An 18,144-nucleotide genomic window follows, 5' to 3' on the forward strand; every position below is an offset into this window, starting at 1 on the left:
CAGAGTGAGGAAGAGAGCGGGTAAAATCATCACAGACTCCACTCACCCCGGACACCTCTTGTTTGAACTGTTACCGTCAGGACGGCGACTCCGATCACCGGCCACTAGAACATCTAGGCATAGGAACAGTTTCTTCCCACAGGCCATTTCCCTCTTGAACAGTTAACCCCCCCCCCAGTGCCTGTAAGTGCAATTATTCCCACTTTTTAGTGCAATATCTCCTAAACTCAGGTGATTACTTATATTACTTATATTATTTATTATTTATATTTATTCTCTCCACCCAAATACTGTAAATGCTCATAATCTATGTCTTCTGACTAAACGTAACCGTAACCTTATACTGTTCATATTTTTCTTCATATTTTTATTCTTAGAATTTTTTTATTACCGTGTTGTATTGTATTGTTTATGTGCACTGGAAGCTTCAGCACCAAAAAAAATTCCTTGTGTGTGAAAGCACACTTGGCAATAAAGCTCTTTCTGATTCTGATTCTGATTCTGATGAGGCAAATAGACTAATGAAAAGGAAACAAGGAGGTGGGGCAAAGACAGAAAAAAACAAAGAAGCACATGGCAACCCCAAAGCGCAAACAGAAAAGACAGAACATGGCTGATCAGCCTGAAGTCCTGACGGTGTTTTTTAAAATGAAATATTTTTTTCAGATATCGTGAATTATTAATACATTTTTTGAGGGATGCCCATTTTACAACATAAACAAACCTTATCTTGTCATAAAAAGTATAAATTATCAGAGAATATTTTAAAGGACAACTCTGGTGAGAAATGAACCTAGAAGTAATTAACAGATGGTTACAGAGTAGATCGTTCTCTGGGATGCGTTTTCATGAAAATCGAATGTAAAGAGTTTTATCTCTAAAAACAGATTAGCTTATAATGCTTGTCTATGGGGCACAGGGTAAGTGAAATTAAATGGCTAGTTAATACCACTAACCAGGCTCAAAATAGCCTCACACTAACACAGTAGCATAATGAGGGTCCCTACATGCAAAACCGAAGCACTGAGAACTTTTTAAGTGTACAAACAGTTTAATAAGAAGAACCTTTATAAACACAGGTCATTACGCGTTTACGGTCAGGCGCCATCTTGGAAAACAGTCTCGACTAGTCGAGTGACGAACGCTGTTCTAAGTGAGCTGGTCAATAGGAATTAAGTTTGTGAAATCTAATTACATGGACATTTTTATTTTTATTTATTTATTTTCTCTGTTGCGTTCAGTGCTTTCTTCTGGAAACAACGGACCATATGAGATTCCAAGTCACAGTTCATCACTTAGCACAGCGTTCGTGGATTGACTTGTCGAGACTGTTTTCCAAGATGGCTCCTATCTGTAAATGCGTAATGTACTGTCTTTATGAAGTGTCTTCTTATTAAACTGTTTGTACACTTACAAAGTTCTCAGTGCTTCGGTTTTGCATGTAGGGACCCTCACTATGCTATCGTGTTAGTGTGAGGCTATTTTGAGCCTTGTTAGTGGTATTAACTAGCGATTTAATTTCACTTACCCTGTGCCCCATAGATAAGCATTATAAGTTAATCTGTTTTTAGAGATAAAACTCTTTACATTTGATTTTCATGAAAAAGCATCCCAGAGAACGATCTACACGGCACCCCTAGGTTCATTTCTCACCGGAGTTGTCCTTTAAGTGAATACTGACATACAGTCATAAGGGATGATATCATTTATGTTTTCTGTATTCTTTTCTGTTTCTTAAGTTAATAAGCTGTGATGCTTTAATAAGTATCGTTATGTTTTTAATAACCAGGTTTAAATAATAAGGTTTTCTTTTGTATGTATTTGATCTTTTTATGAGGCTTTTTTATGTCTTATGTTATAAGCACAGTTGTATCAACCTGACATTTCAGGCATCATGCTCAACAAAAACATTTGAATTCAGACATTAAAAAAATGCCGTGGACAGAAGAGGTGTTTTTAAAACGTATGAATTGCATTTGAATGTTTTTGAATTATTTATTAAATCTAGACAACATAGACTGTGATGTAATTGACCCAGATAAACTGTATTTTTTGTTTGATTTTCAGAATCCCATCACCTATGCTGAGATCACATGACAATGAAAAGCCCACTAGCCAGAAGAATGCTGTGGATAATGTTGCTGCTCCGGTGCGACTTCTTACTTTGAGTACAATGTCGATATGTGCTACATTTAGACTTCTGTTTTCAAGTGTGTGAAAAAATTGTCCTCCTTGTAACTCTTTTTGAAAATAGGTACGGTAGGTTCGCATCCATATTTTTATACAAACATATCACTGTTAGCATTTGTGTGGTACGGAGTGTATGGAGTGAATGTGGGATTTGCAACATGATGTCCAGTGAAATGTGTTTAACAAATTCTGATGTTCCATTAACAACTGTGGGCCCATAATAGAATTTTTGAAGGGGTTTCTGACTGACAAGGAATATTGTTGTTATCCTCATAGAAATATGGTTCTTCTAAGATTTTCTATGATTTTAGTATTTTTTTTTTAAATCTTTCTGCTTGCCAAAATATATCACATCACACATTTACAGAGTGCTTTTTCTTTTAGAACAGCAAACTATTTCACTGTTGCATCAGATGTTATCCTCTGCTTTTTGAAGCATGTTTAAATATTCAATAGTCTTTAGTTATGTTGCAGTCATAAACCATGATTTTCTACTTGCTAGTGCACATGGTATTGGGGGAGAGAAAAGCTTCTGATTGGTCCAAACTCATTGCAGTACAGGATGAGTTTTTCCAGAAATGTATAGGACTATATTAGCGTATACATGGTCTCAATGGACCTAAAAAAATCTCACTGGGTTTTTAAAGTGGGTGGATGTGGGCATGAGGTGATAAACCGAAATCATGATTGATTTTGGTTTCATAATGACAGAGAGCACCTTGGGCAGAGCTGATGGCTTTAATTGTGTCTGGCAATTGATTACAAGCCTCACAAAAGATTAGATGCTCAAGTTTTTGCCTAAAGAGGCTGCTAGGTTGTGTATGAAGGGTTGGTTTGTGTGCTTTTATGTGGCCAGTGTGAGCATTTGTGAGTTTGCCCTTGATGTCTCTGTAAAAATGCAGTGTCTAGTGGCTTAGAGCAGGCCTTTTTTTCGTGGCAAACACTGAGCTGGAATAATACCTGTACCTGTCCAATAGAGATTGAGATGGAAATATAGAGAGGGTGTACCTTCATTGTATGGAAAACAGTGTATCACAGTGTTCATATAAAGATGTTTGCATTTAGACACATTTGCGATTTCACAGTTGTATGTGTTTAAATTGTAACACAGACCTTGTAGCATCAAAGGTTGTGTTTGGTTGAATTAACATTCTGCAGAGTGATTTTATACACTATACTGAGGATTTGTTTGATCTCTCACTGGCCAGTGATGAGGTTTGATTTTCAAATCTCACTCAAGTAGTACTACTGAACATCCCGAACCCTTTTATGTCCACTGTTAGTGTCAACAGTTGATGCTTTCATCATGGAAAGCTTATGAATATAACTACTTGGAGACTTTTTGGCTAGCTCACTGAGGAGTTTGTAAGTAATGCTTTGCCAAGCTGCTTTGTGATTGTGAAAGTGCTATATAAATTGAAATCAGATAATCAGATAGAGGTACTGCATTAACTGCACAATGACTTTAATTCAGGGCTATTTCTAATGATGGTTGTGTGATTCCTCCCCCCAAACAGGGTCGGTACAGTATGTGATGTGCATATATGTTTGAAAGGAATGGGATGACGACTCATTTTTTCCTGAGATTTTTTTAAACAAACTTTTAAATAGTATACATACCTTTCTTCATATTTAAGTTGCAATAGGATTTGATGACCAAAACCCAAAAATTGTGGATGGAATTTTGACTGTGAAAAAGCTTGACATGTTTTTATAACCATATTGTATATGTTGGACAGTATATTTAAACAGCCTGTGTTGATGGTCAATCAAGTGACCTCTGAGACTGAGCTGGAAAGCAAAGCATATCTTCCCTGAGCCCGAGGTGCCAAACAGTAATAAAATATTTACCCTCAGACTCACTGTCACTCTTTATCTTTTATGTATGATCTCACGTTCTGTGAAAACAAAAAGATGTCCATAATAAGATTTTGAAGATGCATTTTCTTATTTTAAATGTAGAATTTACTGTTATGTAAAAATAACTGTGTGTTTGTTAACTTTGTCTGGGCTGGATGATATACCTCAAATAAAAATAAGTCATTTGTCAATATACACCGATTAGGCCTAACATTATCACAGTTTAAGTGAATAACACAGATTATCTCTTCATCACAGCACCTGTTAGTGGGTGGGATATAAAAAAAAATATATGTTTAAAAAAATAACTGTTTTATAAGAGAAGACACGGGCAATTGTGTGACAGGTTTGATTCAGTTTATGACACTTTTCTTTCATTTCTATGGTATCCACAAACTTGACTGTTATGCAACTGTTGTCAAGGCTTTAATGTGATTGGTTATCAAGGAACACGTTATCCAAGTTAGCTGTTACACTTTCTCCAAAGGCAGAGCCACAGACTCTTGTATCTCCCAATAACAAGTTTCTGGTTTACAAGGTTTAGTATATAAGTGTGTCCAAGCATAGTATGTTGAAAAGACTACACCAAAATTCCAAGGATGTCTACTATTTTAGGTAGATTATCAAAGTGTGGATCCATGCACACTGCCCTGTCCCAAATTACACACTTCATGTGCACATGCATCTTGCAGACTTAAAATGGCCTGCCACGTGTCTACAAGACCGTAGGGTGTCCCATGTAACACAGCAGCTTACGCAATGTCTCATTTTTTCCTCTCAGGGAACCAAGGTTACGTTAGGTAACCAGAGACATTCCCTTTCAAGCTCGGTTCACTCGACATTGCATCAGAGTTGACGCTATGGGGATCTCATGAAATCCCACCATCTACTAGCAGACATAAGAGAGGTGATATTCTCGCTATCAGCATGTTATGGTATTGTTGTTCATTACAACGGCAACCACTTGCTTGTCAAGGTTTGAAAGCCTGTATGAAAAGTATCTGTACACATGACGGGCGGCAAAAATATCGCAAGAAAAGCCTGGTCTGTACTGACAACTATTTTCTTCATTAGAATGTTAGTAAGTGTCAAGTGAGTTTCAATCATAATGTTTCTACTTCATGTAACATGAGAGTTCAAACTGGAGTTAAGCTATTCTCATGTAGACCGGGTAGACCCAGCCTGATCAACTCAGTCTGGAAACTCGTACATTCATCTCTACTGCTTCTGTTACACTTTTGCGGGAACCAATCACAGACTGGCTTATCCACCTATTGGCGGGTTTAACACGATAACAGATAGAAAAGCGATGGGTCGTTGCCTGTTGATCACGCCTCTTGTGTTCTGATTGGTTGAAGGACTATCCAATTGTATACAGAGTCATTTGAATAATGCTCATTGATCACGCCTCTTGTGCAGTAGAAAAAACAGAGCAGACTCTGCAGACCAATGTTCAATCTTAAATTGAGTTGGTCTGGTGATAGCCAGACAAATTCTCATGTATTAAGTTCTTATTTTCTCAAATGCTCCTTTCTTAGGGCGTGTTGAGCTCATGCCAGCAGCGTGGATAGTGAGCCAGAGCCAAAAACATCATGATGGCAAACAATGTCCAATAGTAAAATTCAACTGCAATAGCCACCGTTCAACCTTAAGAGGGCATCACTCAGACTTTTTTTACACCATATAATAAAACATGATGTCCGAATGTCAAAACATTTACTTGAATCAGTGAACAACACTAATAAAGCCCCAGTCTTGCAGATTATTAACTAAAAAAAAAGTTGTTTTAGGGTTTAGTTACCCTTTAAAGGCAGAAACATTTGTTCGAACTCAGCGCTGGAAAGTAAGGAGGGCCCCTGTGAGACAATAAAGCCCAGCTCAACTCTCTAAGAAGGAGCTGAGAAACAGAACAGTCTCTGATTGCTATGAAGCAACCTCAGAAACACGTGATGTTCTGAATATAAAAGCAGACATTCTTCAGATGCACTAAAATCGGCCAGCCTGCGAGAGGAATCTTATTCAACGTGAGCAGGCCGAGGGAGTGTTCTGATAATGCTTATACTGCTTGTAGGTAACTGAAGCTGAAGCAATTTGTGGTTTATACACGGCAGCTTGCCCCTCTGAAGTGGTGGGGTGCAGGTTTAGAAAGCAGGGCCATGCGGGAGAACCCTTAGCTGTAGTCTCTTAGCTGTAGCTTGGCTTGCAGCTCAACACAGAGGGAGGAGCATGAGAAGTTAGCTGTATTTCCTGGAGGGCTGGGTAAAAGGGAAGCTGATGCTTAGGTGGCACGAGCTCTTCACCAGCATCCTTGATAGGCATACTTAATGGGGTCATACTCACCAGAACGCTGCAGGGGAGCGGCAATCCAGGTACCGTCCCCTGGTGTGCATATCTCAACCTGTAGAGAGCTTCTTGTAGATGAAGAAGAAAGATTCTGAGGTAATGGCACCCAGCAGCGCCTTATATAATGCGGGAGCCCGCCCCTATTGCATGAACGCCATTAGCCAGTGAACTCTCGCCCACAAAATTTCATAAGGCTTCAGTATATTCGAGGACGCAGGGGATGCCCCCATAGCATCAGCTCTGACGCAATGTTGAGTGATCCGAACTCAAAAGGTAACCTTGAATCAGATGGTTATGTCACATTGTAGTAGATCAGCAAGAAGGGATTTTTTTTTTTTCATTTGCATTTGCATTTAGAGGCAACAAGTCGTTCTTCATGGAAATAAATTGAACTCTGCTCTGTCTGCATTTTAATGAGGTTTAAAATCGGCAATGAAACGGAAATTTCCATCATCTTTTCGTCCCTACTTTATCCAAATAAAATGTTCTGTGAATAACGTCAGTGTTAGTTTTACATTGCCAACAAAACAATACTGTTTCAGTAATCAGTTATTGTACATCGTCCTGCTAGTCTGACTGATTAGCATGCTGAAGCAAAAAAAAAAAGTTCAGTTACACTTAAGTTTCTTTCATACCTTCAGATGTGTTGGCGAAGGCTAGTTATCATCCGTTTCAGTCAAGCTGGTCTTATGTAACTATTTTAGGGATGGGGCGTTTTTTACATAGCTCAATATCTTACATTGTTAACATAAGTTTTACAACTACTATCTTGTATCCATCATCCAAACATTCACATCACATATGAATAGAGATGTAGGAACATGCGTACTGTGTTTTTCTGGTTATATCAGTCTCTGGTCATGTATCAGTCACAGAGATGCTGGTCCAAGTATGCTGGAGTTCAGGGGTCCTCCCGGACGTCCTGCTTTCATCTTCTCTGTTAATGAAGCTCATGTGTGGTGGGTGAGTCCCAGTGCATATGCCCACTGCCTCCCCTCTGCCCCCACATGCCCCATTTACAGTGCAAGTCTCCCATGGACAAAATGTAAATTAAAAATGCATTGGATGCGTTTCAAATGACATTTCAAGAACTCTACCCAGCGGGAATCTTGATTTCATTTCTGAAGATTTCATTCAGGCTTCTCATAAAATGAATTTAATTCAGAGGAAGGCCATGACAAGGGCATGAGTCATTGCCCAGATAAAAGAACAGAGGACAACGTGTATGAAATGCTGAGAATAGAAACATATTTCAGTATCATTACACATCACAGCATGTTTACATGTTTGCATGTGTCCATGGTAGCCTAATATATCTTGATCTATTTGATTTTATTTAGTAGTGCTTTAAAGGGGACATATTATGAAAAGTCACTTTTAGAAGGTGTTTGAACACGGTAAATGGTAAAATTCCCCCCTATACTTTTTTATAATCCCCATCAATCATGATCAATCTATCATATCGTGTTTCATGTTTCCCCCTACTCCTACGTAAGAGTAGAGAAACCCTGCCCGTGACTGTTGATGATCTGCCCTTTTAACATAGACACACCCCTGAGTGAGCAAAAAAGTTGTTTCTGAAGGATATGTCAGTAACGCTTCATGCTCTAACTTCATATCCAGAACAAGGATGGCACTTCATATTTTGTTAATGTTTGCAAATTTCATTTCTGAATGAGCTTTCAAGAATGCTGTACAGCTAATGTGGCTAAAGTTACCACATTCTTACTGTATTCACAGAGCTATGTTATTAGTCCAATCAGTCGTATACTGCACAACTCTGGCCTTTATGGAAGAGTGGCAAGAAGAAAGCCATTTCTTAAAGATATCCATAAAAAGTGTTGTTTAAAGTTTGCCACAAGCCACCTGGAAGACACACCAAACGTGGAAGAAGATGCTCTGGTCAGATGAAACCAAAATTGAACTTTTTGGCAACATTGCAAAACATTATGTTTGGCATAAAAGCAACACAGCTCATCACCCTGAAACACACCATCCCCACTGTCAAACATGGTGGTGGCAGCATCATGGTTTGGGCCTGGTTTTCTTCAGCAGGGACAGGGAAGATGGTTAAAATTGATGGGAAGATGGATGGAGCCAAATACAGGACCGTTCTGGAAGAAAACCTGCAAAAGACCTGAGACTAGGACAGAGATTTGTCTTCCAACAAGACAATGATCCAAAACATAAAGCAAAATCTACAATGGAATGGTTTAAAAGTAAACATATCCAGGTGTTAGACTGGCCAAGTCAAAGTCCAGACCTGAATTCAATCGAGAATCTGTGGAAAGAACTGAAAACTGCTGTTTATAAACACCTCACTGAGCTCGAGCTGTTCTGCAAGGAGGAATGGGCAAAAATTTCAGTCTCTCGATGTGCAAAACTGATAGAGACATAGGCCTACCCCAAGCGACTTACAGCTACTTTTAAAAATACACGTGACGTGTGTGTGTGTGTGTGTGTGTGTGTGTGTGTGTGTGTGTGTGTGTGTGTGTGTGTGTGTGTGTGTGTGTGTGTGTGTGTGAGAGCCTGTTTATGTCGTTTATGAGGTCACAAATTTGTATAACTACATGGGTATTACACTGGTATTATGAGGACATATCAAATGTCCTCATAATTCAAATGTCCTTAAAAACAGACTAAATGATGTTTTTTGAGAAAGTAAAAATGCAGAATGTTTCCTGTGATGGGTAGGTTTAGGGGCAGGGGCAGTGTAAGGGGATAGAAAATACGGTTTGTACAGTATAAAAACCATTACGCCTATGGAGAGTCCCTGTAAACCACATAGACCAACATATGTGTGTGTGTGTGTGTGTGTGTGTGTGTGTGTGTGTGTGTGTGTGTGTGTGTGTGTGTGTGTGTGTGTGTGTGTGTGTGTGTGTGTGAGAGAGAGAGTGTGAGAGAGAGAGCAAAACGACAGCCCTTGATGACAGAACTAAACAACTAAACATTGGAGGACAGAACTAAACATTCAAACATAGCCTGGTTACACTTTACACTAGATCTGTGATAGTGTGTTTTTATTTTAGATTTTGGCTTCCAAAGATTATAATTATAATCTAGCATAATACACATATCTTGCTAGATATGTCTAGCGCAAATTCCCTTTGCAGCAGTAGCCGCTGTCATTTCTCCATAACTCAAACGTGACAGAATCAGCACGAGCAGTGATTGTTGTAAAATACAGTCTAGCTACTGTTGTTAAATTGTGGGATGCGTTTAATAATAAAAAGAGCGATTAAAAGCACAAAAATGTGCGCAAGAGCTTGTTCCCAAGTCGGTAAATGTAGTGAAAGGTTTCAGGATATTAGTTTCTGTAAACATCTGGTGTGTCTAATTGAATCTTATGCAGTGAGGATTTAAAGAAAAGATTAAACAGGTTGCTTCAATTAAATAAATAAAAAAATGTGTCTATTCACTAGTCAATTTTAAAAGCTGTTTTTGTTTAAAGCTCAAACCAACTGACAGTACTTTTAATAAACAATGGGAGAATATATGAGGGAAGATCTTTCTTGGGTTATAATGAGAGTATGACCCAGCATGACCTGCCTATATTCAGTGGTGTCACATTTACATTTCACATGATTTTATTGCTATGATTCATTGCCTGAATGACCTTATGAGGAGGTGTTAAACTGATCTCAAATCAGTTTTGTAGAAGAACAGTGAGTATGTTCTGTTTTTTTCATGAGTAACTCACACTCTGACCTTGAGAAAGTGTGTTGATCATGTGTCAGTTGGCCACAGCATCTTTCATCCTCAAATCTTCATTCATTTGCAGATCACAGCAGAGAACTACACAGGCATGTCTCTCATATTCTGTGTGTGAACTTCATATCTGTGAGTAATGCAGAAGGTCAGTTCGTGTGACCTTGAGCTGGGTGATAAACATTTAGAGGAGTAAATATTTAATTAATAGTAATTAAGAGTTATTTAAGAGAAAAACGCAGTACCAGCACTTTACCGGATACTTGTATTTTTATATTTACAAGGTAAAATAATACTTTTTACGCTATTACAGTTCCATGCAGACTTAAAATGACAAAATACTAAATAATCGCTGTTCTAATCTGATATAACCACTTTAAAATCATCTGCTGCTATACTTTTAACATCTGTACTGTAAGAACAATTGTAGAATAGTGCTTTTTAACAGTTTCTTTACACAGTTTTTGCATCGAAAAAGTAATTTTAAAAGTCAAAAGTCATTTTTAAAAAGGCTAAGAACACTGTTTAATTACAATTAAATGTGGATACACTTACTTTCACCCACTTTTTAGGTAGCTACAAGACTTTAAAATTAGTTTTTTATTTTATTTTATTTTTTACATGTAACTGTCCTTTAACTTTAAGTACAACTCAAATACAATTTGTCCATACTTTTTCAACCATACTTAAAGGGGGGGTGAAACACTCAGTTTCAGTCAATCTCATGTCAATCTTGAGTACCTATAGAGTAGTATTGCATCCTTCATATCTCCGAAAAGTCTTTAGTTTTATCATATTTATAAAAGAAATATAGGCTGTACCGAGTCTTTCCGGAAAAAACCGAGCGCCTGGAGGCGTATCGTGTGGGGGGAGCTAAAGAATGACGAATGTGCACAAAGCGGTGACGTCCTCAAGCGTGGAGAAACCCATCGCTATCTCAGCTAATACAGATAATGATCCACAATCAAATCTGAGGCTGAAATAAATTGAACAGGAGAAACGGCAACATCAGGATGTCCGTCTCTGTGGTATGTACTGTATTTAGGGGCCTTTGTGTGTCTTTACGCGCAGTTTATGAGGACATGATTCGGTTTATGGACTATTGTATGTGACTAGACCTTAGAGGTAGCAAGCAAAACGGTTTTGCACTAGTGTAACGTTATACAGAACAACAATGGAGTAACAGTTAACCGTTAGCGCATTTGAATGACGAAGCACGCGATCGTATCGTTTACTGATGTTTACTCATGCAACGGTAGCCAATAGCAGAGACATTTTAAGTTGATTTACTCACCGGCTGCTTCCAAAGCAGGACCGAACCTTTATCGCTGGGACCGCTCTGTCAAAAACACACTTCTTTGGTATGATTTGGTGAAGTCCTGTGACAGCAGTGACCGTGGAAATCCACTTTGCGACGCGACTGAAGCGATGCCTTGAAGCTTCCCGTCATTTCTGCGTTCAAATCGGTTCAAATGCAGCGCTGCCTTCCCGGAATGCTGTGCTGAAGCGTTGAAGTCGCTCGACGTCACCCATAGGAATAAAGTGGAGCGCGGCGCGCCACATAAGTGTTCACGGACGACTGGATCTGCACCTGAGAGACTGTTTACGTGAGAGACTGTGCATTTCCTCTCTCTCCCTCTAGTCACACGCGCGCGCACCCTACCGGGAGAAGAGCCCGTACAGCCCATACAAGAACCTTCCGATCTATTTAACGTCAAGTAGACCCATAATCGAAAAAAACTCGCCGAAACTTGTGAGAAACCGGAAGGAGTATTTTTAACACAGAAATACTCCATCAAACGTCCAACATTAGTTTTTGAAACTTTGTCTATGTTTAGGATGGGAATCCAAGTCTTTAACAGTGTAAAAAGCTCAGTATGCATGAAACAGCATTTCACCCCCCCTTTAACCCACCTACATGATTGTGGCAACCAAGTGCTGCCATCATAATGCTATCATGGGAAAGGTCTAGTTTTTACTATCTTGTTTAAATGGGCTTAAATGTGCACTTTTTAATAATTGTAATATTATTTTTTGTTTATGTTGCCAATTCTGAAGTCACTGTAAGTCATAGGTCATATGTTCAAGGCTTCAACAGCATGTTTCTCATTTCCCTGTGATTTTAGTGGTAAATGTCAGGATTAGGGTATGGATATCGATCCAGAATCATGTCCTTCCTGGTTAAATCACAAAGCATTGCACAAATAAACACACAGCAGAGTGAGGTGAATAACAAACACACATCTGTCAAGGACAGCTGTGCACCAAGGTCTCACAGCACCAATGTTTCAGCAGCCGTGTGGATGTAGGCTACACTGTCATTGGGGCACAATAATTGGGTGCTTTCCTTTGCTGAGACACAAACTCTGCATTGCATGAAGCTGCACTTGATTTGACATAAATCAAGACTCATTGCAATGCTTTATCTGGACGAGGACCTGAAAACAGTGCAAGGTTTAGATTTACAAATGACCAGTGTAATTGCATTTGGTATAAATTTAGAGCGGGTCTAAATAAATCAGAGTCATTGTACATCAGTAGAGTATAGGTTAGAGTTATCTCAGGATTTGCATCAAGAAGCAAAATACATTAAAACCTATGTGATGGTATATGAGGAATAAACAATGAGCAAAGGAGAATATAATAATATAATATACTTACTAATAGTTTAGTACTATATTAGACAAATATATTCATTTCGGCCTATTGAACACATTTTTAGAACAGAAAGAAACACCACAAGCTGCATGAAAGCTAAAATATACCAGAGTTGTTTGCTGCAAGCATTATATTATTTATTATCATTAATAATTAAGTCCAGATATTAGAGCTTGTGTCTAAAGAACTAAAATAAACATGATTTGTCTATCAATTTCAGCGTCAGCTAACCAAGTACACAGTGCGTTTCTAAGATGTACCTCATTCATGTTTCTAACATTTATTCGTGTAGTTAATCCTGATGAGCTTATACTGTAATTATTTGAAGGAAATATGATGTAAGCAGGGTGCAACTGACATTCTGTCGGTTTGATATGCTAATGCTGCGTTCACGCCGCATTGTAATTACGGTAGTCTCGAGATGACAACACGTGGCGTTCTAGTCAGAGTGGTTCATAAACTCAAACTGGGAATTATGTAGCCTAGAAATCTAGACGCACCCTAGCGGCAGCAAATTTAATCTGCCCGCGAGTGTCGTCTAGCAACACTCAATACCCTTCTGAGCTGTATTCGCCTAACTCTTGCCGGGCCAATCACATCGTTTATAGAGTCGGTGGGCGGGGCCATAATGACGACGGCCGAGTTGCGTTTGCGTGCTTCGAGTAAACACAGAAACTGGCGAACGGCGGTCTTTCGAATCAGCTTTGACCGCGACTCTGGAAGACTTGGAGTTAAGCTTTTCTCTGAGAAAAGACAAGCTCCGTTTCACCTTCGTTGCTCTGGGTGGTGTAGCGCTATCCTATCGCGTGCAGAGGGAGTTTGAAAGACAACCATTTATCCCGCCCCTCGGATTGAGCCCTGTCAATGGTGAGTTTCCAGACCAAACATCTTGATGTGGGTCTGGCTTGTCAGGCTAGGAATTATGCGTTTCTATGGCAACACTATCAACACTTAAATGATTCTGCAGCGCGGTCAGTTGGTAAAGAAATTATTGTCTTGTTTTGGGAAAAAATTACTCAAAATTAAGAGAGTTTTTGCTTAAAATAGGCAAAATAATCTACCAGTGGGTTAAGCAAAATGGGCTTTAAAAGATTGTAAGTAAATGCCAGGATTTTGAGTTATTTTTCCCCCAAAACAAGACAATTACTTTTGCTTGTCTATTAAATACTTCTTGTTTTAAGAATTTTTAGATGTTTGGACTAGAAACAAGACAAAAATACTAAGTAAGAAAAGCATTTTTTTTTTGCAGTGCATTAGGAAAGGGGTGAGGTCCATCATCTATACTTTTCATTTTAGCAAGCAAGAGTAGGTTAGGTAGGACATCTGAGACTGAAGATTTTATTATTTTTGTTAGTAGAGGGGACTGGCAAGTTAGCTTGGTTTTTATTAGTCCTTTGATTTGGAAAGGAAAATACATCCCTTCTCCAATACTCTCCACCCTTTTGTTTACGTCTATCCTCACAGTGTAAAAAAAAATTGTGTGTTTGCAGCAAATCACAGCCTTTTGTGCTCGCCTTGCCACCTCAGTTGGTTATTAGTATGCTATGCATATGCGTTTCTCCCAACTTTAACATTATTCTCCTCTACCTCTTGATTTAATGCAAGGGGTCTTAACAGATTTCTTTTAAATGAGAGCTATTTTACCTGTGTAATGTTCGTTTTGGGAGAGCGATGTGTCAGATCTGATGAATCTATGTCTGCAGTTTGCATTTAAAAGGCTTATTGTTCTGTTGCAGTGTTTTCAGCTTGAGCTATCTTGCATGGACTGTGATTCTGGTATATTGGTAATAACTGTCTGGAAAAACCTTGCTGTATGATGGTTGGCCACTGATTGTGTTTTTCAACTTCTTGTATGATTCAGCACTATCACCAGATTTTGGGAAATACATGTTTAGAAACTTTTAAAGAGCTACAAGGACTGATAGTAGAGCTGTAAAGAAGTCAGAGGTCTTATATATAAAAGGAAATATATTTCAAGTAATTTGTATCCCTCAGTAAGCAGGTAAAGTGTATCTCTTTAGAATATATGCCACACTGCTAAAATATTTCAGAGAGAGAGAGAGAGAGAGAGAGAGAGAGAGAGAGAGAGAGAGAGAGAGAGAGAGAGAGAGAGAGAGAGAGAGAGAGAGAGAGAGAGAGAGAGAATAATGGTCACGATGGGCTGCCTGCCTCTCTGTCTCATTGAATCAAGAGAGTATCTCAGTGCCCCAAATGCATCCTCCCTTACAATGAGAGTTTTCACTGCAGAGATTAAACAGAAAGCTGAAAGAGCAGAGAGCTCCCGGGGCTTACACATGCGTGCATTAATGTCTCTATATACACTGGCAACTTGCACAGAGATATAATGGAGTGTATTGTTTTCATAAACATCAGCTCATCCAGATCAGTATAGGATAAAGTTTAGTATAAAACTATAATTTGTCCCATGGGTTCAAATAAAAAAAAAAAAACCCAGTAAATCACAGATTGATTGTGAAAAGGAATTTTCCCATACAGAAAACACATTAATTTTTTTTTAGAATTAGAATGACAAAAGTCAAACTTAAATAATTAAATCTAACAAAGCACTATCTTAATTTATTTAAGGGTTAGGATATTAGGATGTTATGGAATATATTACGGATTTGTAAAATATCATCATGGTCACTCAATCAAGTAAATTTGCTGATCATGTAACTCTTCCATTGAATCTCAAGATGCACTTTGGATCATCACAAATCATGCTGAAGAAGAACATGATCAACGCAAACTTGTAGAGATCATGGAGCTCAAGTTTTGTTTTTCATTAAAGCAAATGACAGACAAACCAAAAATTAATACATTCGCAAATGTATTTTACTTTTACAAATCATGTCCCTCAAACCATTCCTGAACAATGTGTGCAGTTCAGTATCCTGCTCCACTTGTGTAGAAGACAACTTGAATCAACAAGTAAGTGAAATGTGGTAACACTTTACAATACGGGTGCACTAATATGCATTAATTCATGATTAATTAATGCACAGATAATCATGAGTTAATGTATTACTAGTGGTGAACTAACCCATTTATTAATGATTACTGCATAAGCAACTAATGAAGATTCTACATGATTAATAGATTAAATGTTAGTTAAATGTGTCATAATGTATTAATTCCTTAATAACATATTATATTAACTAATAATGTAAATTAATGTGTTAATTACCACAAGGGGTCAAAGCCATGCATTTCAACTTCCAGTAGTAAATAGTGAATAGTTCACCATTAGTAATACATTAACTCATGATTACATGATTACTCAATGACAACCATTTCTAGGGTTTACAAAGAATGGTGTGAAAAGGGGGAAAACATCCAGTATGCGGCAGTCCTCTGGGCGAAAATGCCTTGTTGATGCTAGAGGTCAGAGGAGAATGGGCCGACTGATTCAAGCTGATAGAAGAGCAACTTTGACTGAAATAACCACTCTTTACAATCGAGCTATGCAGCAAAGCATTTGTGAAGCCACAACACGCACAACCTTGAGGCGGATGGGCTACAACAGCAGAAGACCCCACCGGGTACCACTCATCTCCACTACAAATAGGAAAAAGAGGCTACAATTTGCACGAGCTTACCAAAATTGGACAGTTGAAGACTGGAAAAATGTTGCCTGGTCTGATGAATCTTGATTTCTGTTGAGACATTCAGATGGTAGAGTCAGAATTTTGCGTAAACAGAATGAGAACATGGATCCATCATGTCTTTTTACCACTGTGCAGGCTGGTGGTGGTGGTGTAATGGTGTGGGGGATGTTTTCTTGGCACACTTTAGGTCCCTCAGTGCCAGTTGGGCATCGTTTAAATGCCATGGCCTACCTGAGCATTGTTTCTGACCATGTCCATCCCTTTAAGACCACCATGTACCCATCCTCTGATGGCTACTTCCAGCAGGATAATGCACCATGTCACAAAGCTTGAATCATTTCAATTTGGTTTCTTGAACATGACAATGAGTTCACTGTACTAAAATGGCTCCCACAGTCACCAGATCTCAACCCAATAGAGCATCTAAGGGATGTGGTGGAACAGGAGCTTTGTTCCCTGGATGTGCATCCCACAAATCTCCATCAACTGCAAGATGCTATCCTATCAATATGGGCCAACATTTCTAAAGAATGCTTTTAGCCCCTTGTTGAACCAATGCCACATAGAATTAAGGCAGTTCTTAAGGTGAAAGGGGGTCAAACACAGTATTAATATGGTGTTCCTAATAATCCTTTAGATGAGTATATATATATATATATATATAGATGAGTATATATATATGAGTATATATATATATGAGTATATATATATATATATATATATATATATATATATATATATATATATATATATAAAATTCTCAATTATCATTAACTTAAAAAAAAGTTTTTTTTTTTCAGTTAATAAAAACAGTAGACTTTGGGGTATCTCATTCATACCATCTATAAAAAACCCAAGGATGTTCTCCATGAATAATTGCATTACAATTTTAACCCTTAAAGCCAACTTTGATTTCTTTAAGCTTTGACAGACACATGGTTTACCGTTTCTTTGGTGGTGTTTAATTATTGTTGCTCATTTGCATAACCTTTCTATTTAATCTGCATGACATGCTTATTTCCTCTAATGCTGGTAGATCATGGAGGTCTCTAGTTGCATCACCAGCATCCAGATCTTTTCTTAAGGGAATGCCTTGTGTGCTAAAGCATGAGTGGCTCTCCTTGACTCGTTTCACTTTGTTACTGTGAGGTGCTGAGCCGCTTTTGGAGGTGCCACTTAGTCCAGTGTCCCTCTTTCTACATCACAGCTCCTGCTGATGTACTCTGACAGACTGAGCAACAGGCTGCCATCACACCTGCCTCTGCTCTCTTATCAATGAGGGAACCAAAGGTCAGCTGAGTGGATGGACGGCCGGCTGAGTGGGCAAAGCTATTGTTCTGACGATCTGAATGTGACAGTCCAGCACAAACTCTGATTAAGGACATGTTTCACAGTCTGTCATGGTGCTCTTCAATCAGCTGTGCTCAGTATTTGTCAACGGAGCTAATGAGTCATGTGTTAAGAGTGTATTTCCTCAAACACAAATTTTGATAAGGAATTAATGCATTATTAGTGACAAATACATAGAATAATGATGAAGCCAAAGGGGTCAATGTTTGGCTGGTTAGCATGGTTCCCTGCTGGTATGTGTGGCATAACATTTTAGATAACTGTTTTCCATTGTTTGCCAGGCAAACATATGTATGTCTGTATGTATGTATGACCTAAAAGGCAGTGGATCTCAAGGACACCATTGCCCACAACAATATTTGAAGCCCCTGCAATATTTAATTGCACATCCCTGATATTGACTTTCAAAAACTACCCAAAATCACCC

General features: G+C 38.5%; 1 protein-coding gene across 1 annotated transcript in view; it reads left to right on the forward strand.

Annotated features, from left to right (window-relative positions):
- The window catches only part of plppr5a (phospholipid phosphatase related 5a), a 44,991-nt gene extending 40,816 nt beyond the window's left edge, over positions 1–4,175 (forward strand). Inside the window, exon 6 of the mRNA XM_067453947.1 lies at positions 2,068–4,175. Within this exon, the coding sequence (XP_067310048.1) occupies positions 2,068–2,097 (30 nt within the window). The 3' untranslated portion in view covers positions 2,098–4,175. The remainder of the gene's footprint in view (positions 1–2,067) is intronic.
- Positions 4,176–18,144: the final 13,969 nt, after the last annotated feature.

Source organism: Pseudorasbora parva, chromosome 9 (assembly GCF_024679245.1).
Source record: "Pseudorasbora parva isolate DD20220531a chromosome 9, ASM2467924v1, whole genome shotgun sequence".
Taxonomy (NCBI): Eukaryota; Metazoa; Chordata; class Actinopteri; order Cypriniformes; family Gobionidae; genus Pseudorasbora; species Pseudorasbora parva.